The sequence below is a fragment of the Siniperca chuatsi genome, linkage group LG10 (assembly GCF_020085105.1).
Source record: "Siniperca chuatsi isolate FFG_IHB_CAS linkage group LG10, ASM2008510v1, whole genome shotgun sequence".
In the NCBI taxonomy this organism is placed as follows: Eukaryota; Metazoa; Chordata; class Actinopteri; order Centrarchiformes; family Sinipercidae; genus Siniperca; species Siniperca chuatsi.
In genome coordinates, this window is record NC_058051.1 from 27602323 (window position 1) to 27626349 (window position 24027).

The 24027-nt window shown below is 40.3% G+C and overlaps 3 protein-coding genes and 1 non-coding gene across 6 annotated transcripts in view; all 4 read left to right on the plus strand.

The window, feature by feature from the left end:
- The first annotated feature begins 1022 nt into the window (after positions 1-1022).
- Positions 1023-8401, plus strand: ccnt1 (cyclin T1). Of its 2 annotated transcripts, none has more exons than XM_044210051.1 (9): positions 1023-1271; positions 1963-2044; positions 2143-2271; positions 2983-3043; positions 3802-3864; positions 3984-4038; positions 4181-4344; positions 4526-4596; positions 4714-8401. In XM_044210051.1, the coding sequence occupies exons 1-9, from the start codon at positions 1099-1101 to the stop codon at positions 5983-5985; spliced, it is 2070 nt and encodes a 689-aa protein (XP_044065986.1). In that variant the 5' UTR covers positions 1023-1098; the 3' UTR covers positions 5986-8401. The 2 variants fall into 2 exon arrangements, with proteins under 2 accessions (XP_044065986.1, XP_044065987.1); XM_044210052.1 differs by having other exon boundaries at positions 3993-4038.
- A 106-nt stretch (positions 8402-8507) lies between these two features.
- On the plus strand, positions 8508-20386 carry kansl2 (KAT8 regulatory NSL complex subunit 2). 2 transcript variants are annotated; one of them, XM_044210053.1, is made up of 10 exons: positions 8508-8629; positions 10456-10713; positions 10898-11070; positions 11265-11379; positions 12010-12173; positions 12326-12489; positions 13925-14021; positions 14908-15161; positions 16704-16910; positions 20031-20386. In XM_044210053.1, the coding sequence occupies exons 1-10, from the start codon at positions 8568-8570 to the stop codon at positions 20118-20120; spliced, it is 1584 nt and encodes a 527-aa protein (XP_044065988.1). In that variant the 5' UTR covers positions 8508-8567; the 3' UTR covers positions 20121-20386. The 2 variants fall into 2 exon arrangements, with proteins under 2 accessions (XP_044065988.1, XP_044065990.1); XM_044210055.1 differs by having other exon boundaries at positions 8585-8723.
- On the plus strand, positions 14227-14360 carry LOC122883833. Its single transcript, XR_006379753.1, has one exon. It is a non-coding gene; the product is annotated as a small nucleolar RNA SNORA2/SNORA34 family (small nucleolar RNA).
- Positions 20387-20538: 152 nt separating the features above from the next.
- Positions 20539-24027, plus strand: part of nckap5l (NCK-associated protein 5-like) — a 40751-nt gene continuing 37262 nt past the window's right edge. Inside the window, exon 1 of the mRNA XM_044210049.1 lies at positions 20539-20776. The gene's annotated coding sequence lies outside the window, so the exon portion shown is untranslated. The remainder of the gene's footprint in view (positions 20777-24027) is intronic.

The following is a 24027-nucleotide window of genomic DNA, read 5'->3' on the forward strand; positions in this document are numbered from 1 at the left end:
CACACAGATAAGTCAAGTGTGCTGCGTTATCAAAAAAATAAAGCATTTAATAACTAAAGTATTGCTGTGGCCACTCAGAGACTTGAGTCACAAAAATCTGGACTTGAACTTGGCTGCTTTGAGACGTGAGTTACCTTAGACTTGACTGAAGTATCGGGTTTTGACCTCATCAAAGCCTGAAAGACTTGCAACTGACCAGCAAGTTGCTTAAGAAGACTTGAGACTTGACTTGGACTCGTACTGTACATCCAGCTGAATTATTTTGGGCCCAGATGTTACACAGACGAGGGCTCTGTCACTAATGGATTCATGCAAATCTTAGGATTTTCTCTCAAAGTTGTTTCAGTACGACAAAGAAGGAACAAACGACATGAAAGCGTATGATAATATTTACCAAATAAAATTATGTCAATAAAGTCAGAGTTTATTTAGGTTGTTCAGTGTGACTGTAAAGTCGTCCTTTCTTCTTTTTGTGACATTATTGTGATTTTTTAAAGTGTAACTGCAAAGGTAAACGGGGAAAAAACAAAGTGTTCAGACAATTAAACAATGTAAATATATTCTGAAAGAGTTGCTGCATGGTCTGAATGTTCTGTTGCATTCATTTATTAGAATTTTTAATATAAGTGTTTGTTAGAGTTGGGTTTTCTGTTATGTAATAAAATGTACTTTAGTGGACATTATTTTTTTCTAAGATCATACATAGATTCATTCGATAATACCATTTTTGTTTTATATCTCAAACATCATTAAAAAAAAAATCATAGAGCACATCTTAATGCTGTAATGGAAAATGTTACAACAAATATATCTGGAGAAATCTCTCCAAACTGTATGGGATAGATAGATAGATAGATCGATAGATCTATCTATCTATCTATCTATCTATCTATCTATCTATCTATCTATCTATCTATCTATCTATCTGTCATTACAACAGTATTACACACAATGTTGAAGGCATCCATTATAATAGCAAATTATTTCAGGTGTTGGTGACATCTGCTGGTCACTGGGGGAATTACACCGACGCGGCTCCCCGACGTGACGTATGTTCCTGTGACGCGCAGAAATTTTAAACTATCGTCCTTCTCAGTGATGGCGGCTTCGTTTCGTTCTCTCCCTGCAAGCTGTAATAACAAATGGTACTACACCCGAGAACAGATCGACAACAGCCCATCTCGGCGAGCTGGACTTGATCCTGACAAGGAACTGTCCTACAGACAACAGGCAGCGAACCTGCTCCAGGACATGGGACAGCGGCTCAATGTGTATCTTTTGTCGAGGGACGGCTCGCGTCTCACCTAGCCAACATTAGCTTGTTAGCTAGCGAAGTTTAGCTTCTCGTGAAGCCGGTTTGGTCGAGAGCATGGCTGGTGTTTGTTATTGTGTTTCGTTCGATGGCCTTTGGTTTGTTTTTATGTTTCTCGTCTGTTTCACGCGCTGCTTTGTGGTTTTACTGTGTTAACGTTAGCAAGCTAACGTTATCCGAGAGCGGCGTAGTAGGCTAAACCGGGGCCGTGAAGGCCTGTGTGGTCGGCGGGCCTTCAGGACGTTAGCATTAGCTTTGCCTCTTGCTGTGCATGTTAGGGAGGAAAATATGTAGAGTGGAACAACGTCCTTTAGAAACACTGCGTTTTAGTGTGTTTTGGAGTAAATGTTTTACATGTTTTGTCTTTAGAGTCAACCCTTTTATGTGGTATTTGAAAATAACTTCCGGCTAACCTCTGACTTAAGCGTGAAGCTAGCTGAGGTTTCAACTTTGTTGTTCTGCCACTGATGCGATGTTAGGCTGATGTGATATTGAGTTTTATAAGTCATTAGCTAAATTAAAGTTCTTTCGTTATGTTAATTCACATGCAGACCAATGACCCCAGTCATATTCACTATATACAATCAATGCAGGTGTTTTGATCTGTTTGTACTGTTACTGCTACATTGTCCTTAACTACCATGTATCAGGTCCCAACTTACAATTAATACAGCCATTGTGTACATGCATCGATTCTACATGGTCCAGTCATTCACCAGATTTCACAGAAATGTAAGTATTGTTTGTTTATGCTCACCTGAAGCCCCTAATACAACTGCCAGCACTTATGTCAATCGACTCATTAACTTATTTTGGTTTTCCCTCACCAGGTTATTTCTCCTGCCGCACTGTTCCTTGCTGCAAAGGTTGAGGAGCAGCCCCGAAAGCTGGAGCACGTTATCAAGGTGGCCCATGCATGCCTCAATCCTCAGGATCCATCACCAGATGTACGCAGTGATGTAAGTGTTGGGCTGTACTGAAAATCGCCTGCAATTGTGCTCTGTCTCCTCCTGTGTTTTGCCCGATAGGGTAGTGATTTCATCTCCACGATAATACGGGTTAAAGGGAATGTATTTCATCAGTAAAAATTCTGAAGATTGATATTGTTTTATTCATTTTACTAATTATTTTGTGTTTGTTCAGAAGCAACAGTTTGGCTATAAACCTTACTTTGTGGCAGCACCTTTTTAATCTACTACATGTTTTGTTGTTTGAATATATGACACTCACCATCACAATTTCCTTCTTCTAGAATGGATGATTTTCTAATAGCAGATTCAATGCTGATTGGCGTATATGTAATGCATGAAGTTAACAGCTATAGTTTTTCTTCTTTATTCTTGCTTTTCACATTTAAACTGCGTACAATTACTTGACAAAGTGTTTTGTTACGAGCTGTTAGCTACCTCGGATGTCGAGGGTGCTTAAAACATAAATCAAGAGAGCAAAAGACCAAATGCATCTCAGTGTCTGTTTAGGTCTTCAGTCGTCCAGGTAATGTGATGTCTAGCAGTTATTAAACGAGAGCATCTGTACTCACTATGCGGCTTTAATTGTCTCGCCACTTATCTGTGAGGCCTCTTCAGCTGTACATTTAAAGGTGGGTTTAATATGTTTGACAACGGATAGAGGCCTCCCAGTGAGTAACGTGCCTGTCCTCTCAACCTCAGGCCTACCTGCAACAAGCCCAAGACCTGGTCATTCTTGAGAGCATAATACTCCAGACCTTGGGTAAGTTGGGAAAGAAGAACTGGGTCCCTTGATTTCCCTCCAGAAACACATGTGATTATAAAAATAGTGCTAACCTGTTTTACTCTTGTCCACAGAAAGCCCATATGCAGTTAGCAGCACTGGAAAGAGACATTCACGCTTCATTTTTAGCAGCTCTTACCAACTGTTACATTACCCATTGTTTCCTTTTTTTTCCCCTATTGTGTCCATAACTTTTTACGTTTCCTTCTCTTTTTTTTTGTCTGCATATTTTTAAGCCATTTGTTTGAGGACTATGTGAGGAATTGCTGCATTATCCTGAACATGGGCTTTTAGTATGTTCGCTACAGCCTGCTTTAATCCTTTCCCATGCTTTCAAGCTTGGAAGTAGGCCGTTGAAGAAGATATAATTTGCTTTAATTAAAAACACCAAATTGTGCGTTTACTTTTAAACAAGATTCAGTGTCATGCAACAAAGCAAGAATTGGTAAATAACTTATAATTTAATGTTTTTCATGTTCATCTGTTGTTTTCACATCGTGCAGGATGTTATTGGAAGACCCCATGCAAATTGATATTCCACATTATCACTTAGTTTGGTATAACAGTAATCATTTTCTGGTTTTCAGGGACTTCTTTCTTAATCTTTACTGCTGAATGGGAAATAATCTTTGTCATGGAAATTGGATTGAATGAAATCAATGTGGTGCATATATTAGTTTGACATCTGCATTTCATTTATCAAGCCTTGTCTCTTTTTGTCCCTTTTTTAATTACAGCTTTTGAAATCACCATTGACCATCCGCATACTCATGTTGTCAAGTGCACTCAGCTCGTAAGAGGTGAGCATTGACTCTTCAATTTTGTGAAATTCTGTTTGGATATTTCAGCATGATCGTAGGTTTGCGCATTGAATTGTTAAATATGTTAAAGATTTTAAGTGTGTTTTTTTGTTCTATTGTTGTTCCAGCGAGTAAGGATCTGGCTCAAACGTCATACTTCATGGCCACAAACAGGTATATTATATTCACAGTTCACTGTAAAACACAAGTTTTTGTGTGTATTGTGTATAATTCTCAAACTCAATATACTGAATGTCTGTTCTTTCTCCTCCTGTTTCTGTTTTTGTTGCCTTCCGGGACGTATCCTGCCACGTAGTCTGCACTTGACCACGTTCTGCCTGCAGTATAGCCCGCCCGTTGTGGCCTGTGTGTGCATCCATCTTGCCTGCAAATGGTCCAACTGGGAGATCCCTGTGTCTACAGACGGCAAACACTGGTGGGAGTATGTTGATCCCACAGTTACCCTCGAGCTGCTGGATGGTATGTGCTGTAAATGACCTCATAATTCAGTCCATTGCAATTACAAGCAGGAAGTGTTTGAAAAGGACCTACAAGTCATACTTCAGTTACAGGCTAATCTGATGAATGTTGATGATTCAAAAACATTTTAACTTTCTCCAGCTGAGCTTGTCTTCACTCACTTCTTCATAACTTCTTTCAGAGCTCACACATGAGTTTCTGCAGATTCTGGAGAAAACACCCAGCCGGTTGAAACGGATTCGCAACTGGAAGGTACAGATTTTTTTTCCATTGCTCCTTTGTGACCTACGGAGTACAGCCAAGACATCCTGCATTGTGCATCTTTTGTTGACTGGCTTTTCTGTGGTTGTCTGTTTTCTTGGCTCCCAGGCTGGAGGTCAGACACCAAAAGCCAAGCCAAAGGTCCAGGAGGAGGGTGACCAGAGGGACGCCATGATGAGCATGATCTCTATGGCCTCATCAGAGAGCACTGTGGCAGGCCTGATGAGCCTCTCAGCTCCACCTTCTGGCTCTTCTTCGTCATCCATGGGTGACAAGGACAGCGGTGCATCTGGCAGCGCTCAGACTTGGAGTGAAAAAGGTCAGGCTGGATCTGAGCAGCAGCCCAACAACGAGGTTCACGCCCCAGCTAAGGTGTCTCTGAGTGAGTACCGCGCCAAGAACGCAGACGTCCTGGCCGCCCAGAAGAGAAAGCTAGAGAACATGGAGGCCAGCGTGAAGAGAGACTATGCCAACGCTGCCCAGGCTCTCATTGGTCAGCAGCAGAGGAAGGAGAAGCAGCAGCATCATCACCAGCAGTCCAGCTCCTCCTCCTCTGACATGTCCACCCCGTCGCCAATTATTCTGAAAATCCCCCTGGAGAAGGAGAGGCACGACAGGAGCTCTCTGAAAATGCGTTTCCCCCTAGCTGGGGGAGGAGGCAGCGGGCACAGCGGCAGCACCCGAGGTCAGGAACAGGACATCAAAGTCAGAATACGAGTGCCTGAGAAGCAAAGAGGGAGTTCAGGAGAGGAGAGCAAGAGCAGGGACAAGCACAGGGAGCGGTCTAACCACCACCATCATCACCATCACCATTCCTCCTCTAGCGGTGCCTCACTCTCCTCTTCACACAAGCATTCATCTAGTTCCAGTGGGGCATTAGGAAGCAGCAAAAAAGTCGCCAGCGACTCTTCTAGAACGAGCTCTTCGTCCTCTTCTGCCTCACGTAAGAGGACGCACTCCCAAGATCCCACAGCAGGCTCTCACCCTGCCTCTAAAGTCAGCAAGTCCTCTAGGAATCTCTACCAGCTACCGTCCCTGTCTTCCTCCTCTGGGCAAACTCTGGGGCAAGGTCCTGACATTCTCCCCACCCTGGGCCTTCCCCACCACCAAGGGGGCTATTCGCACTCCAAAGGCGACAAGACAGACACTAATGGGCACGGTGCAACAGGCGGAGCCCAGTCGAACGAGTACCAGGACACTTTTGAAATGCTAAACTCACTTCTGAGCGCACAGGGGGTCCAGCCGGCCCAGCCGTCCATGTTTGACTACAGATCCCAATATGGGGACTACAGGTACAGCGGTGGCTCCAGGGGGAACAATGCCAGGCCCCCACCCCTGCCTTCAGAACCACCTCCCCCACTGCCGCCATTACCCAAATGAGTTCCTGATCAGGAGATGTATTATGTACATTATACTTGACATCACAAACATCCATCTTGTTACATAAGGTGTTGTTTTTTTGTTTTGTTTTTTAACTCACCCAACCTGTTTTTATAGGCGTCAGTGTGACAGCAGTGAAATGTACTGGTGGGATATGTGAGTTTTCAACCTTTTTTTCTTTTTACACTTCACTTGTGGGGCAATAATGAGAAGCTTTAAAAGCTTACAAAATGTGAGAAAAAACTTACAAGAAAGTGTAGATAATATTTTTTTCTCTCTTCTCTTTAACTCAAGTGAAATGTAATGATGGGACCTGGTATTTTTACTGTTTATTGTTTTTGGAGCAAGTCATTGTCTTGAACTCATGAGGAAACCATCACATACCTGTTAGGTCTTCTTACCGACTGTCTTTTTATAATGTTTTTATAGGATGTTATTTATTAATTGAATGTTTTTAAAAAAAACAACAAAAAAACATAGTCCCCTTTTCTACCTTTTTTAAGGTTTCCTCTCTTTGTTCTTTTTGGGCAGAGGGATATTTCTTCATCAAGACTGTACAGGCTAGTTTGAGAGTGCATGTCTCCAAAGCCATCTTTTCAATATTTTTCTTTTTTTTGAACACCATAACCTAAAAAAAAAATATATAGTTGATTGCCACACCCCTGGTGTTTATCTATTTTATTTCCTGCATTATTTGGTAAACCTTGTAAAAAGATTGTAAAATGTTTAAAACATACATGAAATATTTTTTACATTTTGTTATGAAAAAAAAAGCAAAAAAAAGATGTAAATTAAGGAAGCTTGTGCTTTTTGTTTTTAGATTTTGAGTGTTGCAGTCATTGTTTTAAATGGTTGTAAAATATTCACATTCAGTTCTCTAATGATTACACTAATGGACAAAGTACATACCAAGGATATACATGTATGGTTTATCAAAGAGTTCAAACATATCTACCCGGTATGGTCACAATGAAGGAATTGCCAACAAAAAAAATCCCTCTAGAGAAGAAATGTGAGTTTTTAATCCTGTCATGTAACTGTCACTTGTTCATCAGTTTCCTCTGGATGGCGAGTCTTTTGGGGTGATCACAGCTAAATGCAAAGACAGAAATAGGCAGCATATATGGATATACTACATTTTTTAAGTGGCGTTGGCATCAGCGGCGCCCACTGTCTGATAAGTCACCCTGAAACTGCTTGGAAAAAACAAGTTTTTCTGCTGGTGCTCACTTTGTGGTGACCATATCGAGCACAGTATACAATAAAGTAAAAATACACAATATCAAAGACTAATCAGACGCCATCTGTCTGTCTTTACGGTCGTCTTTCATTTATGCGTTTCCTTTTGGGGATGTTTTAAATGTGTAAACCTGTCAGTTCATGCTGGTCTGAGATTTATGTGATCATGTTTAAATCATGCCTTTTGACTCCATAACTTCAAAATCGGTGGATATTCAGCTTCAGATTGTTGTTGTTGTTTAGAATCCATCCACAAGCCATGATTTATCAAAAATGTTTGCACGTGTTTCTTAAGTTCTGTAAATCATACACTGCAAGCAGGTTATCGACATACCTCCACTACAGGGTCATGAGCATGAAGTATAATACTGTGTAATTAATTTGAATTAATGATTAATTTGTGTTTGAGCAAAATAGTGGAAGATGTGCCGTTTGTTGGCGAGATGTGGGTATCATCTGTACATTTAATTCATACTAAGCTTTATATGGTTTTGATTGTATAGTATTACTGCTCTTTACCTGCTTTCTTTTATCAATTTGTAATCAAAAACTAATTTGTTTTAGGCAGTTCACAGTAATGCAGTACAACAAATCAGCCATACAATTGTGAAATATTTTTGTTCCCTTGATTATATGGAAGATAAGCTGAAAGAGTACAGCTCTTTGCTCAGGCAGCAGAGGTTTTATTAGTTATTCAACTCTTGGTTGTAACAGGGAAACAGTAAATGCACTGAATATTTATCTCAGTAGGTTTGCCTACAATGCAATTTGAAAAAGTGTTACATGTATAATGGTTAGACTATTAGAACAGATGTCCAATATATAATTGCCATTTTTGAAAATTGTTTTATTCGATCTGGACAAATCTTCCAATAAAAGTATTAACTTTATGCTGTGAGAAAGTCATACAAAAGCATACACATTTCAAAACAAACCCATATGTGAGAAAAATGGAGGACACTCATGCAACCTAACAATGCAAAATCACATAGCTACAATAAGTTTCATGTTTTTTTTTTCATGTCTTGGTGTTTTAAGTGACACTCAGGTCTGGAAATGAAACGTTTTGGGATTTTTGTTTTTCTTTTCAGTTAAAAGGTTATATGTGAACACTGTTCTTTTTGATATAATGTGGTTGCTTTATTCTCAGTTAAAGTCAATAAATATTTTAAGAAAACGCTCACTGTTTGTGTAAAAGATTACTGCTGCAATATTGTGGGTGTAAAATAAAATTGTAAGTTTGGTACCCGCTTTGATTGGCAACCCGAGTGGCCAATGAAATACTTTGAACTTTGGCCAATCAGAGCTCTGAGTGGGCGGGCTCAGTTTGTGTCTGCAGGGGAATGCAGGAAAATCGACGTAGTGTGCCACGGGAGCTAGACTTGGTCGGACGGCAGACAGGAAGGTAAGCAGTTATAAACAAAAAATGAGGATGTGTTCGTCTTCTGGCAACGAGGCATTTCGGCGATATCGAGAAAGACGACAGTGGGTTCTCATCGGTCAGCAAAACTCTCCTCTTAGCCGCAAATTGGGGAAAGTAGCGGTTAGCTAGCATTAGCAACTGCTAAACAAAGATGGCGACTCTATAACTGAAAGAGTGACGCAGTAAAGAGAGGCGGGCTAAAGCTCGGTGTGGCGCCTGGTTAGAGTTGGGAAAGACAGAAATGTACTGCTAGATTTATATCTGCAATAAAGATATTTTATACTTTACGTTAGTAAGGCTTTAAGTGTATTGATATGTATGACCGTTGTTTATGTGCATAATGTATATAACTTGAATCAGTTTATCAGTGTCGAATCTGACAAGCCACCTGACCTGCCACCGTCTTCTTTAACGTTAACGGTATTTAATGAGAATAACATTACCTTTTAATTCATATTGGATCAACGGTTGCAAACACGGTGCTCATCAATTTAAATTAGATATAGTTATATTTGTGTCCTTGTATAAAATCAGTAATGTTAAACTTTAACATCTCTGTCTTTTGGACCCAATTTATGATTAAATGGCTAAATAAGCCTAAAATGTGGGCATGTGGCTTAAATTATCATCCGCAGTGGCATTTGTTTGTAATCTTTACAGATTTAGCCCAAGTTTTATTTACAATATGTTAAGTGTACCTCTAGCCTCCATATTCCATTACTCAATTTATTATTTTGTCTATTAAATCCCAGAAAATAACAAAAAAAAAGTGTATTTGCCCAGAGCTTATTTTCAAATGCCTTGTTTTGTCTGACCAACAGTGCAAGACCCAAAGTCTTTCACTTTTAATATCATTAATACCATAAATGTCAAAGATTAGGCAACAAATTCTCACATTTGAGAAGCTGAATCACGGTAATGTTTTGCTTTTTTTTAAAAAAAAGTCTGAAACGATTAATCGATTTTCAGAATAGTTGCCAAATAAATATTCTGCCGATTGATTAATCGGCTACTCGTTTGATCTCTGGTAGTTTGTGCAGCCCTAGCCTCCACTTCTCGATTTAATTGTTTTGTCTGTAAAATGTCAGAAAATAATAGAAGATGTCCATTGCATTTTCTCAGAATCAAAAGTGATATTTTCAAAAGTCTTGTTTTATCTGACTGACATTACTAAACCCAAAGGTATTAAATTTTCTGTGATAAAAGACAGAGAAAAGCAGCAAATCCTCACATTTGAGAAGCTGGAATAACAAAGTGTTTGCTATTTTTTTTTTTTCTTTATCATAATCAAATTATTAAAGGTGGGGTATGCGATTCAACAACAACGCAGCAAGTAATGTAACTAATGTTAGCTAGGTTGTGGGTCAGCAAACTCTCCCTACAGTTGCTGCTCCAAAGCTAACATGCAGAGAGGACGAGTCTGTTTCCCAGCCAGTAAACCAGCTCCAGGCAGCGATACTCACAACTCTCCTGCTACTATAGCTAACATCACAACAACAGCATATCTTGGCAAACTCGAAAGTAAGCCGAATGTGTGTGGCTCGGTCCAAGCAGCTTTGTTTGTTTAGCATTTACTGAACCAGGGCTGTGTATAAACACCTTTCTTTTTTTCTGTGCACACAGAGGATGAACAGCTAGCAGACCGTGAGGAGATATTCGCTGAATTTGACAGAAAGACGTGTTGGATCAGAATCGCATACCCCACCTTTTAACCAATTGTCATAATAGATAATTGGATTATTGTTCTGTCAGTCATCTAACCAATTAACGGACTAATTGATTCAGCACTGATTTATTTTATTTTGCAGACTTGCAATGAACAGGATACGAATCCACGTTTTGCCTTCGAGTCGGAACCGGGTGGCCCAGCCACCTCGTCCTCTGGAGCCCCAGGCCTGCTCCTTCACTCAGCGACCATGCTCTCAGCCCCGTCTGAACGGACTGGAGTTCTGCATCAAACACATTTTGGAGGACAAGAATGCCCCGTACAAGCAGTGCAGCTATGTCTCTGCCAAGAACGGCAAGCGCTGCCCCAACGCTTCACCGAAGGTCGAGAGGAAAGATGGGTGGGTGGAAAATCAAAATTTCGTCTGCTTTTTACGGTTAGAAACAAGTTAGACCTCAGCTTTATTAACTGTAAGTCTCAGTACGGAAATTCAGTCCCAGGTGAACAGGAGACACAAACACAAGACACCTATTAACACATCCAAGCAGCTTTCTGACATCTCTTCTCCAATGACTGTTCTTTAGAGTGACGTTCTGTGCTGAGCATGCTCGCAGGAATGCCATGGCTCTCCGAGCTCAGATGAGAAAGCCGTCTTCCGGTCCGTCCCCAGAGGCACTGTTGTCTCAACTTAGTGGATACAACCGTGCAGAGACAAACAGCGCTGACGGAGGCCGCTCTGAAGCTAGCCGTATTCTAGGTAAATGGTCCTATTAGGGCTGGGAGATACTTTGTCAACTGTAGACACCACATCGAAGTTAATCTTGTGTGCATTGACTTTTCTTCTGTATTACGGTAGGGGAAAATTGATGTAGTCATTTCTCTTGCAGTTTATTTTAACTTATATAAATATATATATATTTTAATGTTTTAACTACACCCCCCTCTGGACAGATGAGGAAAGTCTGAGTGAGGAGGAGCAGGGCCCCTTGGTGCTAGACCAGACATGGAGAGGAGACCCTGACAGTGATGCAGACAGCGTTGACAGTGATCACGAGGATCCTCTGAAGTAAGATGAATTATCTGACCATCTCAAGTTTTTAATCTAAACTCGCCTTGTCATTTTATTCAATTTAGATTGTCTGTGAATCTTACTTCTTGGATGCCGGCTCAGACATTCATTTACTGCTTTAAGCAATAGCTGTGCCCCAATTCATACTGCAAACAAATTCTGAGCAGGTTTTGAGGTATGTAGTGTGTTTACAATGGGAAAAGTGTAAAAATTAAGTAAAATGAAAAGTTAGTATGCAAAACAAAAAGAAACCCACTTGATTTTCGAGTTGAGTTTGTCCGACAATGCAATGTACAAAGGAACCAGATAAACTATTCACAACTGCAGAAATTAGCTGTTTCACCACCACCCGTAATAAATTACGGGTGGTGGTTAAACAGCTATTAAATCTCTGGTAAACCTTTTTTCTTTCTCTTTTGTGAGGTTTAATCAGCAGTGACTTTCTCAAATTGCAGTTTTATTGTGACCAAAGGCAGTTGTATGTATCTTAATTTGGCTTTAATTCATGATTGCATAGTCAGACTAGTTGGAGCTTGTTTGAAGCGTTGAGTAGAGCTGTGACATGGCCTTTTCCTGGTGATTTTTAAGGTGAATGTATTTGTTTATTTTTTCTTTTGTTAATCTCAGACATGCAGGAGTGTACACAGCAGAGGAGGTGGCGCTCATCACTCGAGAAAAACTCATCAGGCTCCAGTCCCTCTACATCGACCAGTTCAAACGCCTTCAGCACCTGCTTAAGGAGAAAAAGCGGCGATACCTGCACAACCGCAAAGTGGAGCACGAAACTCTAGGTAAAGTTACGACTAATTGGCTACTAACTAAACATGCTTTGCTTTGTTTACTTACCTGTTCAACACTTTTTAGGACATCATCCCACACCCTTTAATGTTCACAAGGCCTCACAGCCCTCAGCAATATCTGTATTTGTTTATGTTGATGTCAGGGAGCAGTCTGCTGACAGGGCCTGAAGGTCTATCCATGAAGGAGAGGGAGAACTTGAAGAAGCTCAAAGCTCTGCGCCGATACCGTCGTCGGTACGGTGTGGAAGCCCTGCTGCACCGGCAGCTGAGGGAGAGGAGGCAGGCTGTGACAGAAGGAGCTCCTCAGGTGTGACCCCATCACAGTAGAAAGTAGAAAAACTAGTAAGCGTTTAAGACTTTAATAAACTGACGTTAAAGGGTTAGTTCACCAGAGCACAAAAACACTTGCTCCTAGTGGTATCTAGCCATGAACATCGTTTCAAGTTTATCGGTTCAGGTTTCAAGATATATATATATGTCTGAAACTTCTGCGGGCACCCCAGTATACATGGGTGAAGGGAATTATGTTTGTGGTTTTAAACTCCAGAGTAGTTTGTCTCCCCAGAAACAATTTCCCGTCTTTGAACAGTTGTCACTGGAACAACAATTACTACTGAAGCAATACAGTCGACCCTTTGAAAACTGTGACAGCACAGGGGTCAGCCATTATGTTCAGCCATGGGCCAGTGTTTTCAGTATCGTTCATTGGAGGGCCAACGTTTTACAGCCGTAGTGGAAACACAGGCTTATGTGTTTTATTGTCAGTGTGTTTGTTTTATGTCTTTCAAAAAAAACGTTTATTTAAGAATAAATAGATTTATAAAACTGTTTCTTTTAGAAGGGTATCCAACGGCATGTCATTTTTCCCATAAGGGCTAACAGAGTTGGAGAATATACTCACTACTCATTTGGCAAAAAATGACTTTGCACTACCTGACTAGAGATGTAATTGGTAGTAAATTACAATCTGACGACATTAAATTGTGTAAAAGTTTTGATGTACACTATAAAAGCGAAAAGTTCAGCTTTCTTTTGCCTTCCACTGCTCTAGGAATTAACCATATTCACTACAAACAAAACGCTGTTCACTTACATTGCTACTTGCGGTGAAGAAACTGATGCCTCAAAACCTATCTGCATGGCTAGAATACCCCGAGGGATGAGATTTTTTTTGGTAATTTGGTGAACTGGACCTTTTTTATATAGTGAACTGACCCATAGTTTAATGTCATAAAATCCAGTGTGCTGGAGCACAGAGCCAAAACATCAAGGATGTTGAGCGTTTAAAAAGGATGTTCCTAATGTTTTGTTTGTCTGAACTTTTTTGATTAAAAATGGTGGTAAATTATATCAACATGATTCATGTCACATACATGTCGGCTTTTAAGCTTTAAATGTAGCAGGGCAGTAGTGTCCTCAAGTATGTTGATTACAGTGAATGGGGGATAATACATACTTTTGGTTTTGAGATTATGTTCAACATGTTTGAGTGCAGCAGAATGGAATCAAGATTTGAAAACCCATCACATGAAGCACATCAGGCAGACACTCAAAAGAAACCCGGAGAATTTCATTTATTTATTTATTTTTATAGGCCTTTTCCTCTGACAATTTTGTGGCATCCAGGAATGATAATGTTCTTAAGGATGATTATAGTTATAAAGGAAATACTGTTTAGTTTTTGTTTTTTTGCCCCAGTTTACTGTTTTGACCTTATCCAACACTTCTTTCCTCTGTTGCAGCCACACACAAGGACAGTGTGTGAGCAGTGCATCTCCTTTGTGGAGGGAACCCGATGTACCAACCCCTGCCTGCCTATGACCAGGCACTGTGTCTCACGTATCCTCCAATGATGTTTTCATCATGGGTTTGACCACAATAACATGGTCTGTTTCCATGCAAGAAACCCCAGATGTGTGTTCCTGTATTAATTGAAATAAGATATTAACATTTCTTTTGTTTTTCATGTGTATGTTAAATTTAAAACTATACTGCAAACTGAGGTTCTCTGTTCTTTATCTTGCTCTTTGGAGCCATCTTCACCTTGGCCTCAATCAAGACCAGCAGCTTGCAGTAGCTGCTGGTTTCAAAGGGAGCCTACATTAACTCCTTCCTGTGGTCTGTTGATTTTTCCCAGAGTTACAAAGGGGCTAATCTGTTCAGTTGGAAGGAACAAAATTTCCCTTCACAACCTGCCTTCATTTTAACCCCAAATCATTTAGGGTAGTCTCATGCTTTTCATATTTTTCATTCGACAGGAATTACATTGTAGTAACAATATAGTTTTAAGTACTGAACTTTGTGTTCTTCTAATTGCCATTTTAGTTGGACGGTGATTAAACAGTGTCCTGACACCAGTGTTGCAGTCCTGCACCAGTGTCAAACCCTGCAAACTATTAATTCTCAGACAAACTCACTAACTCATTGTACAAAATCACTCAGGCATATCATTAATACGTTCAAGCCTTTTGCAACTTCACAATAAGTAGCCTTATGTAGAGAAATAATTACAACAAGATTATTTTCATAGGAATAATTATAGTGTTTGCAATAATACTAATTTGGCTACTTGTGTGGCGAAAGTTTCCCATTAACCACAGTGTCGACAGGTCAGCATTTGGTTTTTACTTTTTAAGATGGGAGCAGTTTTCTCTGTTTTGATTCTTGAGGTCATTGTTTGTGTGTGGACATCATGCGTCATTGTCCTTGACAACCAGACACCCAGACATCTACCAGGACAGCAATCAGGTGCTTTTCAAAATGTGTCCAGGCCTGAAAGATGTCCCATGTGACCGAACAGTGCACATGGGTCAGTCTGACGATCCTCGCTGCCCGCTTCACCTCACCCTGCCTCCCCCCATGTACCAGCCTGAGCAGGAACCTCCACCACAGGAGCAGCTCACCACTGCAAGCAGAGACATGTATCTGAGTGCAGCAGAGCTTCAGCCCACAGAGAGCCTTCCCCTAGAGTTCAGTGATGTACGTAGAAATGATGTTCCCCTACCACTCTTCTCTAATGTATATGCATTGTAACAAAAACGTCATGTTCTGCTCTTGATTGTTAGATACTTAATTGCTGGTGTTTTCGGGTGCTTTCATAACTACTGTAACTACTTTGGTGCGGTTCAAACAAACTCTGGTGCGGTTGCCTGTGTGGTTCTTTCTGGTACGAGTTGGCAAACCTTTTGCGTTTTTCCCTTTGGTTTGGTTTCTTTTCACAAATGCATTACTAAAAGCCATGTGAGAGCATTCACTCCACTCATTGGTTAGATGTGTCTGGGTTGGGAACGAGAAATGAAACACAGGAAAAAGGTCCTGAAGATGGTCCTATCTTCCAGATATCAAGAAGGCGATGTACTTCGTTGTTAGTCCAGGTCAGACCTCGTTTCATTCTCCGGCTAGCTGCTAGCAACTGTTGATTTCACTCATTTCCATCAAACGACACCTGGCTACAGGAGCTGTTTAGCTCATACTTGCAGAGTACGCCTTGTAGTCGAGTCAGATCATGTTCCCACCACAAACGAACCACTCACATTTGTTTGTGACTGGAACAAGACAACTTCCTCTAAAGGGTGTGGTTGTTTTGGTCCGCAAGTACGATTGCAGTGTTCAGATCTGCCCGAACAAATTGAACAAAGGGGGAAAACGAACCAGAGTCTGATTCAACCCAACTAAACAACTCAGGTTTGAAAACGCTGTAACTGTGGTGCTGACTAAACAACCGGGGCGAGACCGCTTGAAAAGGAGGCTCTCAGTCCGCTGTGTGATAGTTAATGTCATTTTTAGCATGAATTTAAAAGTTACAGCTACTACTATTAAATTCATCTGCTGATTGTGAATTGTCAAGAGTGATCAATATATTTATGCAATATCCTTAACACAAGAGTTATGGCGCTGATGATGCAGGATGACAGTCACCAAAACTTTCCTTTTCATGAGTTGCTGTCAGTCAATATGACTTTGTGTTTCCGGCTCTTGGTTCTTGTGTAAAAAGTCGGTATGGACCAGAACTAAAAGGCAAAAATGTATAATTTTTCCACTTGGTCTGGACCAAACTACAGGTGTGAAAGCACCCTTGAAATACTAAGACTGGCATCTTTAGAAGAAGCAAAGGACAAGTGATTTGTGTTTTTTTTATTTATTTATTTTATTTAAGACTATCTGCAACTCTTAAGAAGCTGCTGAAGGGCTGCTTCCAATAAATGCCCAGTTTGTAGACAATCAAAAAATCAGATTTATATCACAGATCTTTACAGCTCACCATTTGCTGTTCCAGTATTATCCAATGTTCTATGAAAAGTACAAACACACAAATGGGCATAAACGAAGGCACGAACACAGTCAAAAACTGGATGCTTGTGCCACACACAAAGCAGCAACACCTGAAGCTGGTTGCATCAACCTCCTTAAGTAAATCTACATGAATTATCCCAAAACAACAACCTGGTGGTCGGGGGGGGTGTATGTATGTATAAGTTTTATGTTAAGATTTAGATTTCATAAATGTCCCCTGTTATACAGGACCTGGATGTGGAAGGGGATGGTATGCAGGGTCCTCCGTCCCCCCTACAGTTTGACACGGCCCTGGCCCTGGAGGACCAGACCATTAGAGCCATCGCTGAGGCCCCGATGGACATCTTGATCGGAGAAGACCCAGACCAGGTCGACCTGGACGCCTCAGGACAGGAGCTCTCAGAAAGAGATGTGGATGCCATCATGGACGACCAGGTTAACTCTCATTTAGGGGCTTTGTCATCTTGAATCTTTCTTTTGAATGATGGCGCCCATACACTGTGCAAAACAACAATCCTACAATTTCACTGTATGTCACACTGAGATGGGTCTAATAAAATCTTGGTCACAATCTGTGTCAGTATGATATCAATTTTAAGGCTTGTCAGATTGTGCAATGATTGACATCGTAGCACTACGATGTAAATAAGGGAAAAAGGATGTGATTTAAAAGAATGGGTTCACATTTTTTTCAAGGGTGTCTTAAAGTGGTCATATGCTTTTTGGCTTTTTACCTTTTTACTTTGTTAAATATCTTTTTTTGTGCATATAATAGGTTTGCAAAGGGAAAAAGCCCAAAGTCCACCCCAAAGGGAGCTCCCACAGAAAACACTGCTCCTGAACTGCTTGAAAACCACTCGATTGTAGTCCAGCCTTTACTTCCGTAACGTATCTACGTCACTGTGTAACACACGTCATAATGCACGAATGGAGCAGTTTCTACCAGTACACCTAAACATGACATTAAAATAACATTAGATACCCTCCAGGCAGTCAATGGGCATAAAGTTGTTACTGTGATGTGGAGAAGAGGTGTTGCAGCAAAGTGCAGTATGAGGATTTAAACCATGTCAACTTATTCTGTTACAACCCCAAAATAAAATTATGAACCTGAAAATGAGCATAATATGGCCACTTTAAAACAATACTCACAGTCCCATATGTACATTTCTTGCTGCAATAATTCCTCTTATTTATTCTGGCTCTTAAGAGATTCTTACCTGGATGTGCTTCCAGTGTAAATGATGGGGAACAAAATCCACAGTCCTTGTTCTTTTATCTAAAGTAAACATGGTTTAAACATGCGTTAGCAGTCTGAGTTCATCAAATCAAGTTTATCTTCCAACGTCAGTCTTTGTGTTGCTGTCCCTCAGAGCTCAGCAGTGAAACAGAGGGACTTGCAGTAACTTTGGAAGAAACCCACTTCATCTGTCTGACTCAGATTGCCGGATTAGCTTCAGATAAACTTTGGAATATATTTTTTGCACAGAACGAGTACTGTAGAGTTTGTCGCTTACATTGGTCGAGATCTCTTCACGACCTGTATGAACATGAGGAATGATGACTGCAAGCAAAAGCTCTTCGAATGTTCATATGGCACCTGACTATTTGGAAAGATTGTGAGCCCATCCGTTAATGACATCCATCTGCGCCACTAATGTAGCAAAACAATAAACCAGCTCTGGCCATAATACTGACATTTCTATGCATCGGAAAACCTAAAAAAATAAAATTAAAAAGCAAGTTGTGAAGCTGGTCATGTCCCGGTAAAATTGCCAATTTAGCAAAGTGAGTTTGAGGTAAATGTTTTCTAGTGGGTTATGCTGTTTGCCCCGGGGTTTAAGTCGCTGACTATGAACCACAACGTCCAGTCCAGCTGAGGACCATTAGTTCATGTCATTCTCCATCTCTCTCCTCATTTTCTGTCATATTTCTTCTGTTGACGCATATAAGAGCACAAAATGCCCCTAAAAATGTTTGGGGTTTTTTTTGGGGGGTTTTTTGCGATAGCATTAAGCTAGCTTGCCAGTGTATTCAGAGTAATTTCATTTTCAATTTAATTCTTCAAAAAACAACAACATGGAAATTACAGTGAACCCATCCTAATCATTTTATGGGATTATCAAAACATTAGATACCCATGAAATAAAACCATAGGTTAAAAAACAAAAAAACAACCATATTCCATAATAAAAGTATAAATTAAAAAGTTACATAAAAACTGTCCAAATAACATAAAATATTACAATAATTTAAAATCACAGTTTAGGTCCTCGATACAAATTGTCACATCCCCTGTGCGATAACAGTGCGTGTGAGACTGGTGGTCTTACTGGGAATTTAAGCGTTTTGCCCGTTCAGGTTACTCAGACTCTGACCTCCGTTCGGCCGTCTCTGTCTGTCTCGGGCTGACTTGACAGCAGAAATTTACTGAACAGAAATAGTTTCCATGCAGGCTCCGCTGGAAGAAATGGGCATTGATTTTATTTCCTCTGCCTACAGTGAAACCGGCAAGCTCATAGCCACGCTTGGGAGCCTTGGTCAGTCGTTACAGATACCGTTAACAAGTTCACAACATACAAACAGCGTGAGATTTGTGTGATTTTAAACAGCAGTCTGTGGATATGATGCTTTCTTGGGGGGGGTTGACTCAACGTAGGCGAGGCGGGCAAGTGATGGATGGCATAAACACTTCTAAAAACGTTGTATTCAACTTTTTGTGTTGAATGTGACAGTCCACACTGTCCACACGCAGCGGATGTCCTTCGTCCTCCATAATCCCACTGAACATCTCAGACAGGCGGCCGTAAAATACAGACTCTGTTGTTCCAGCCGACTGGTTGTAGCAGCAGTCGCATTGCGGGATTTTGGTCCTAAATCTCCATCATTGTCAGAATTGTGACGCAGAGCGTGTTTACATGCGCACTAGTATCCTGGTTATGTTTATCCCGGTTTTGAGAAACCTGGATACGCTACCTGGAGTTCTTCGACTGTCGCATGTAAGCACCTGATCCTGGTTTCTGAACCTTCTTTGTTGGTACAGAGAATAGTGGAGAGATCTCAAGACACACCCGCAGGCGGACGATCAGAAACCTGGATACTGTTATGATCATGTATACGGGGATATGAGAAACCAGGTTTTTCCCATGTATCCCGAATATGATCAGAAACAGGATGAAACTCAATAACCAGGACACTAGTGCGCATGTAAACGCTTTGTCTTCGAAGATCTACATCGGCCATCGGTGGACTTGACTCTCATAGTGATCCAGGACCACTGTTTTTGATCGGTGACCAAAGATTTCACCACGTTTTTTTTTCTCTCAACCATCGTCTGGCAAAACTCGCACAGCGCAAACAGGCTTTGAAGCAAGTCAATAAAGAAAGCAATAAGTGTCGTCGCATCTCCACGTTCTTGTACTGTACGCTGAGTGCCGTGTCTAACAAACATGTAGGAATTTCAGCCACGACAGAACACAAATCATCAAAGCATTATTTGGCTGAAAATTACAGCTTAGATCTTACAGTCCCCTAACTTCCTGTTCTTCCACCTAGATGGTGTCAGAGGTTGTAGGAGGTGAAGAAGACGCCACTGATAATTCACTCCAAGACATCGACACGGCTACGGTCGATGCTCCCAGATGAACAACCTCTGCAGCACTATGTAAAGAACACGTTTCACTTCCACAAAGACTGACGCTGAGTTAACTTTACAACGGAGGTCACGTTCAGAAGAACCACACAGGCCATTTCCAATAGACTATTAAGACTATACATTCATTGATTGTACTTCAGTTTGTCATGTGGGTGTGTTTATTTGCTCTGGGTTAAATTGCCATTAGAATCAACAGTTTCTGTTAAATAAAAAAAAACAACACATCTTTTATCCACAAATAAACTGTTTTATGATACTTCTGTTGAACTCTTGTTAGTGATATCCAGATCTGAGCAGATTTATGATCACTGCAGAAGAAGAATATTTTAAGGCACTGAAAAAAAGGGCTAAACCCCACTATACAGAGGCAGCTTTTTAAGTATATGGTGAAGTTATGTTTGGCAGCATGGGACAGCCCCTTGAGAGGGAAAAAAAAAAAAAATTGGGGCGGGTAATGCAATTTCATGCAATGACATCACTTTTCCTCAACCCAAAACACTAAACGCCGAGCCGAGAAAAGAAAGCGGCTGCTGCTGCAGAGGACGACACCGATAGAAAGATGAGCACAAGCTAGATATATTTTTTAAAGATAAAACTAGAATATTTTAAATCATGGTGCGGCAGCGTCGTCTTCCAACCAAATGAGGTGAGTTTTTAAAGAAAACCAAAAAAAAAAAGAAAACGAGAAAATGTCGTTTCATGGTCGAGACACTGAGCGTTTGGCATGCTTTTCATTGATTTAACATCACCGGTGAAGTGACTGTGTGATCGGATATAAAGCTTAAATAAAATAAATCTTGTTTTAGCATGTTAAAACGTTAAACGCGCCTTTGTTTTCCAACGTTTTGCCATGTTTGTGGGAGAAGCGCAAGGGCGTAACAGCCTTACCCGTCGGAGGGGACACGTTTCGGCGCAGGGTTTGGGGGTTTTGAGGGCCTGTCCCAAGAAAAGAAAAAATTCACATTTTTCTGAGCCTGGATCCCTTTTACTCCAAGTGCGTTTTGTTTTTGTTTAACTGCATTACATGCTAGATAAAAAAAATATACAGCCCTGTCGCAGTTTTAGCCTCGTTTTGAGGGTTGAAACCTGAAAGGGGAACATGGAAAAGGAACTGTCACCTCAGTCCTGCGTGAGTCTGCTAACGCTACATTTTTCTTTCAAATCTCAAACTGATGCAGAGAAGAGGCAATAAACTGCATGTTATTAGTGCATTAATCTGTCAGAAAATCCTGGCTGTCACTGGAGACTGTGATGTACAACCACCAGGCTTAAATCAGACTCAGTAATAATGTTATGAATGAATTAAGATGTGAATGTGTCTGCAGCAGGGATGTAGTGGAGGATAAACCACCCTGGTTTCATGTAATATGAAGTACTAAAACAAATTAATCACAGTTTACCATTTTAGCACTGCACCACTAGTCTGCAGGGTTTGTTTTTACCAGCTGGTTTAAAGCCCCCCTCCACTCAGAAATGTGTTTTTGCTTATTTTTGGATGTTTGACCTTCACGGTGCAGAGTAAAAAGGTTGTGTTTAAACTCATCTGCTGAAGGAGGAAAGTTTCTCTGAGCTCATTCCTAAATCTGAGTTAAAGACAAGTACGTACAGTATGAGCGTCCCAACTAGTTTGAAGCCAATCATGGTCCAATATGCAATATACTAACTTCCAGCACACTTAAAGGAAAAATATTCACATGTTCGTAGATTCTGGATTTTTCAATGAGGGAGAAGAAGTAGGTGTAAATTAAAAAACATATAAGACACATTATTATTATCATTGTTCAAAGCAGAGTATATTTATATATCTGAAAATGTGCTGCGGAAAAGAAAAGTCAATGAAACAGCAGAAATAATTAAGAACAGCAGATACACTGTAGAGCTGCAACTAACAATTGTTTGTGTTATCGATTAATCTGCCGATCATTTTCACGGTTAATTGTTTGGTCTATAAAATGCTAGAAAATAGTGAAAAGCGGATGGCAGTGACTGTTTCCCAAAACCCAAGATATTTAATTGACTATGTGACAAGTAGAGCTACACCAGTATATCGGTAATATTAGCTTATTGCAGGTATCTATCGGTGTATATGTTGGCTGATAAACTGCAGTACAGAAATGCCAAACTAGGTTTGAGGTAATTTTGAAACCGTGTCACCATGACATAGTTAGGGCTCAGTATGTATCTTAGTCACAAATTTAAAAACTAAAAACAACCAAACTAAGGGATCCATATCGAGGTCGTTTAAGTTTTTAAAAAATTGCTATCGGCTGTTATATCTCTCAGTAACATCCTCAAAAATCCAGTATCGGTCGGGCTACACCTGTAAGTTTAAATAGTATCAGGCAGCAAGTGAACGCCACAAAGTGAGCGGAAAAGGAAGTGAAAATAGTCCTTAGACAGATTTCCATCCAAATGTAGCACAAATTTTAACCAAATTTCTAGAAAGTTTGGCAAAAGAGAAAGCGAATTAATGTGCGTTCTCATCTGGAATGATGGAAACCCATGTAGAAAATGTGATGGAAGTATGGCATTTATGTTTCTTTCATGTTTTTAAATTTTTAGTCTCTTCAGCGGACGGTTTAAGTCACGTGTCGTGTACGTTATGATTTATTGGCTAAGTCTGTTTCAGTTGCACTTTGTCGATACGGCAACTTTTCCACCTCGGCCAAGCGTAAAAACTTGCAAAAATGTCTATGTTTTGTTTTTGTTTTTTTCTCGAACGTTCAGTGTTTCCACTCAGGTTTATTTATGCACAAAGTGAAGATGTGCATAAAAACAGGTGGATGGAAAAGCAACTGTGCTGTGTTCTGCAACTAATGACTGTGTTCATCATTGATTAATCATTTGATCTATAAAAAAAAACAGAGAAACGCAGCACATTCTCACCACTAAGACGCTGTAACCAGGGAACGTTTTGGCATTTTGAAAAATGACTTCAACGTTTAATCGATTGATCAAAATAGTTTCTTGGTTTGGATTGGTGCCCATATTGACCAGTGCAGAGACTTATGTGGAGCATTGGATCATACTTTAACAATGCTGCTTTTCAGTAAATGTGCTACCCTCCACATTTTCTGAATGGCATTCTGGTCACGAGGAGTGGATTGTTTCTTGTTTGTTTTCACATTGTGAAGGATTTTATTGGCAATAAAACATGTGCCAGTAATCTTAATAAGTTGTTGGCCTATTCAGAGATTAAACAAGATTTAAAACATCTAAGATAATGCTGTGTAGCTGTTACAGAGTTCTTTTGTAGGGGAAAAACATCCACGCTTAATGATCTGTGCCTGTTGGTTGAAGGCCAGATATACGCTCATGCTGTTTTCATTGTCTCATCGTTTTCTGAACAAAGACCAAACTTTAGGTCAGAAGAAATGAGGATGGAAGGATTGTTTGAACCCTTTAGAATAATTGGCTCACAGAGATGGCCAGCATTCAGGCTGTAAAATATTTAAGTTTCACTGAAGATCTCCTATGAAATGCTCCATGAATCTTTTAGTGTTTGCAGGCTGCTTTTTCCTAATTTTGCTTTTGAAAAGAAATGACGTATCCCGCGTGCCTTTTCCAAATTGTCTGTTGATGTAATGTTGCAGCTTGTTGTTTTTGGCAATTGCATACAAATACCGTATATCATGTAAGAAATCCTTGTAGACTTCATGGCACAACGACCCATCGAAACAGTGACCTCATGATTGGAACAAAGTGATGGACTAGTTTCCTGAAAAAGGAAACGTTTGAGTGGAGGGGATCTTCTTTTTAGCATTTGTGCGGTCATTCAGATGAACTTTTGATCTTCTAAACTTAAAGATCCTCTCCAGGCACGTTTTTAAAAGACAACTCCACTGATTTAAGCATTGTACTCCTATAATATTGTCAAACTCACGATAAACAGTTCAA

Coding starts and splice junctions, on each gene's coding strand:
- ccnt1 (XM_044210051.1), top strand. CDS start 1,099: ATGGCGGCTTCGTTTCGTTCTCTCCCTGCAAGCTGTAATAACAAATGG. Junction 2,045..2,142: donor TCACCAGATTTCACAGAAAT/GTAAGTATTGTT, acceptor TTCCCTCACCAG/GTTATTTCTCCTGCCGCACT. Junction 2,272..2,982: donor CACCAGATGTACGCAGTGAT/GTAAGTGTTGGG, acceptor TCTCAACCTCAG/GCCTACCTGCAACAAGCCCA.
- kansl2 (XM_044210053.1), top strand. CDS start 8,568: ATGCAGGAAAATCGACGTAGTGTGCCACGGGAGCTAGACTTGGTCGGA. Junction 11,071..11,264: donor TGAAGCTAGCCGTATTCTAG/GTAAATGGTCCT, acceptor CCCTCTGGACAG/ATGAGGAAAGTCTGAGTGAG. Junction 12,490..13,924: donor TGACAGAAGGAGCTCCTCAG/GTGTGACCCCAT, acceptor CCTCTGTTGCAG/CCACACACAAGGACAGTGTG.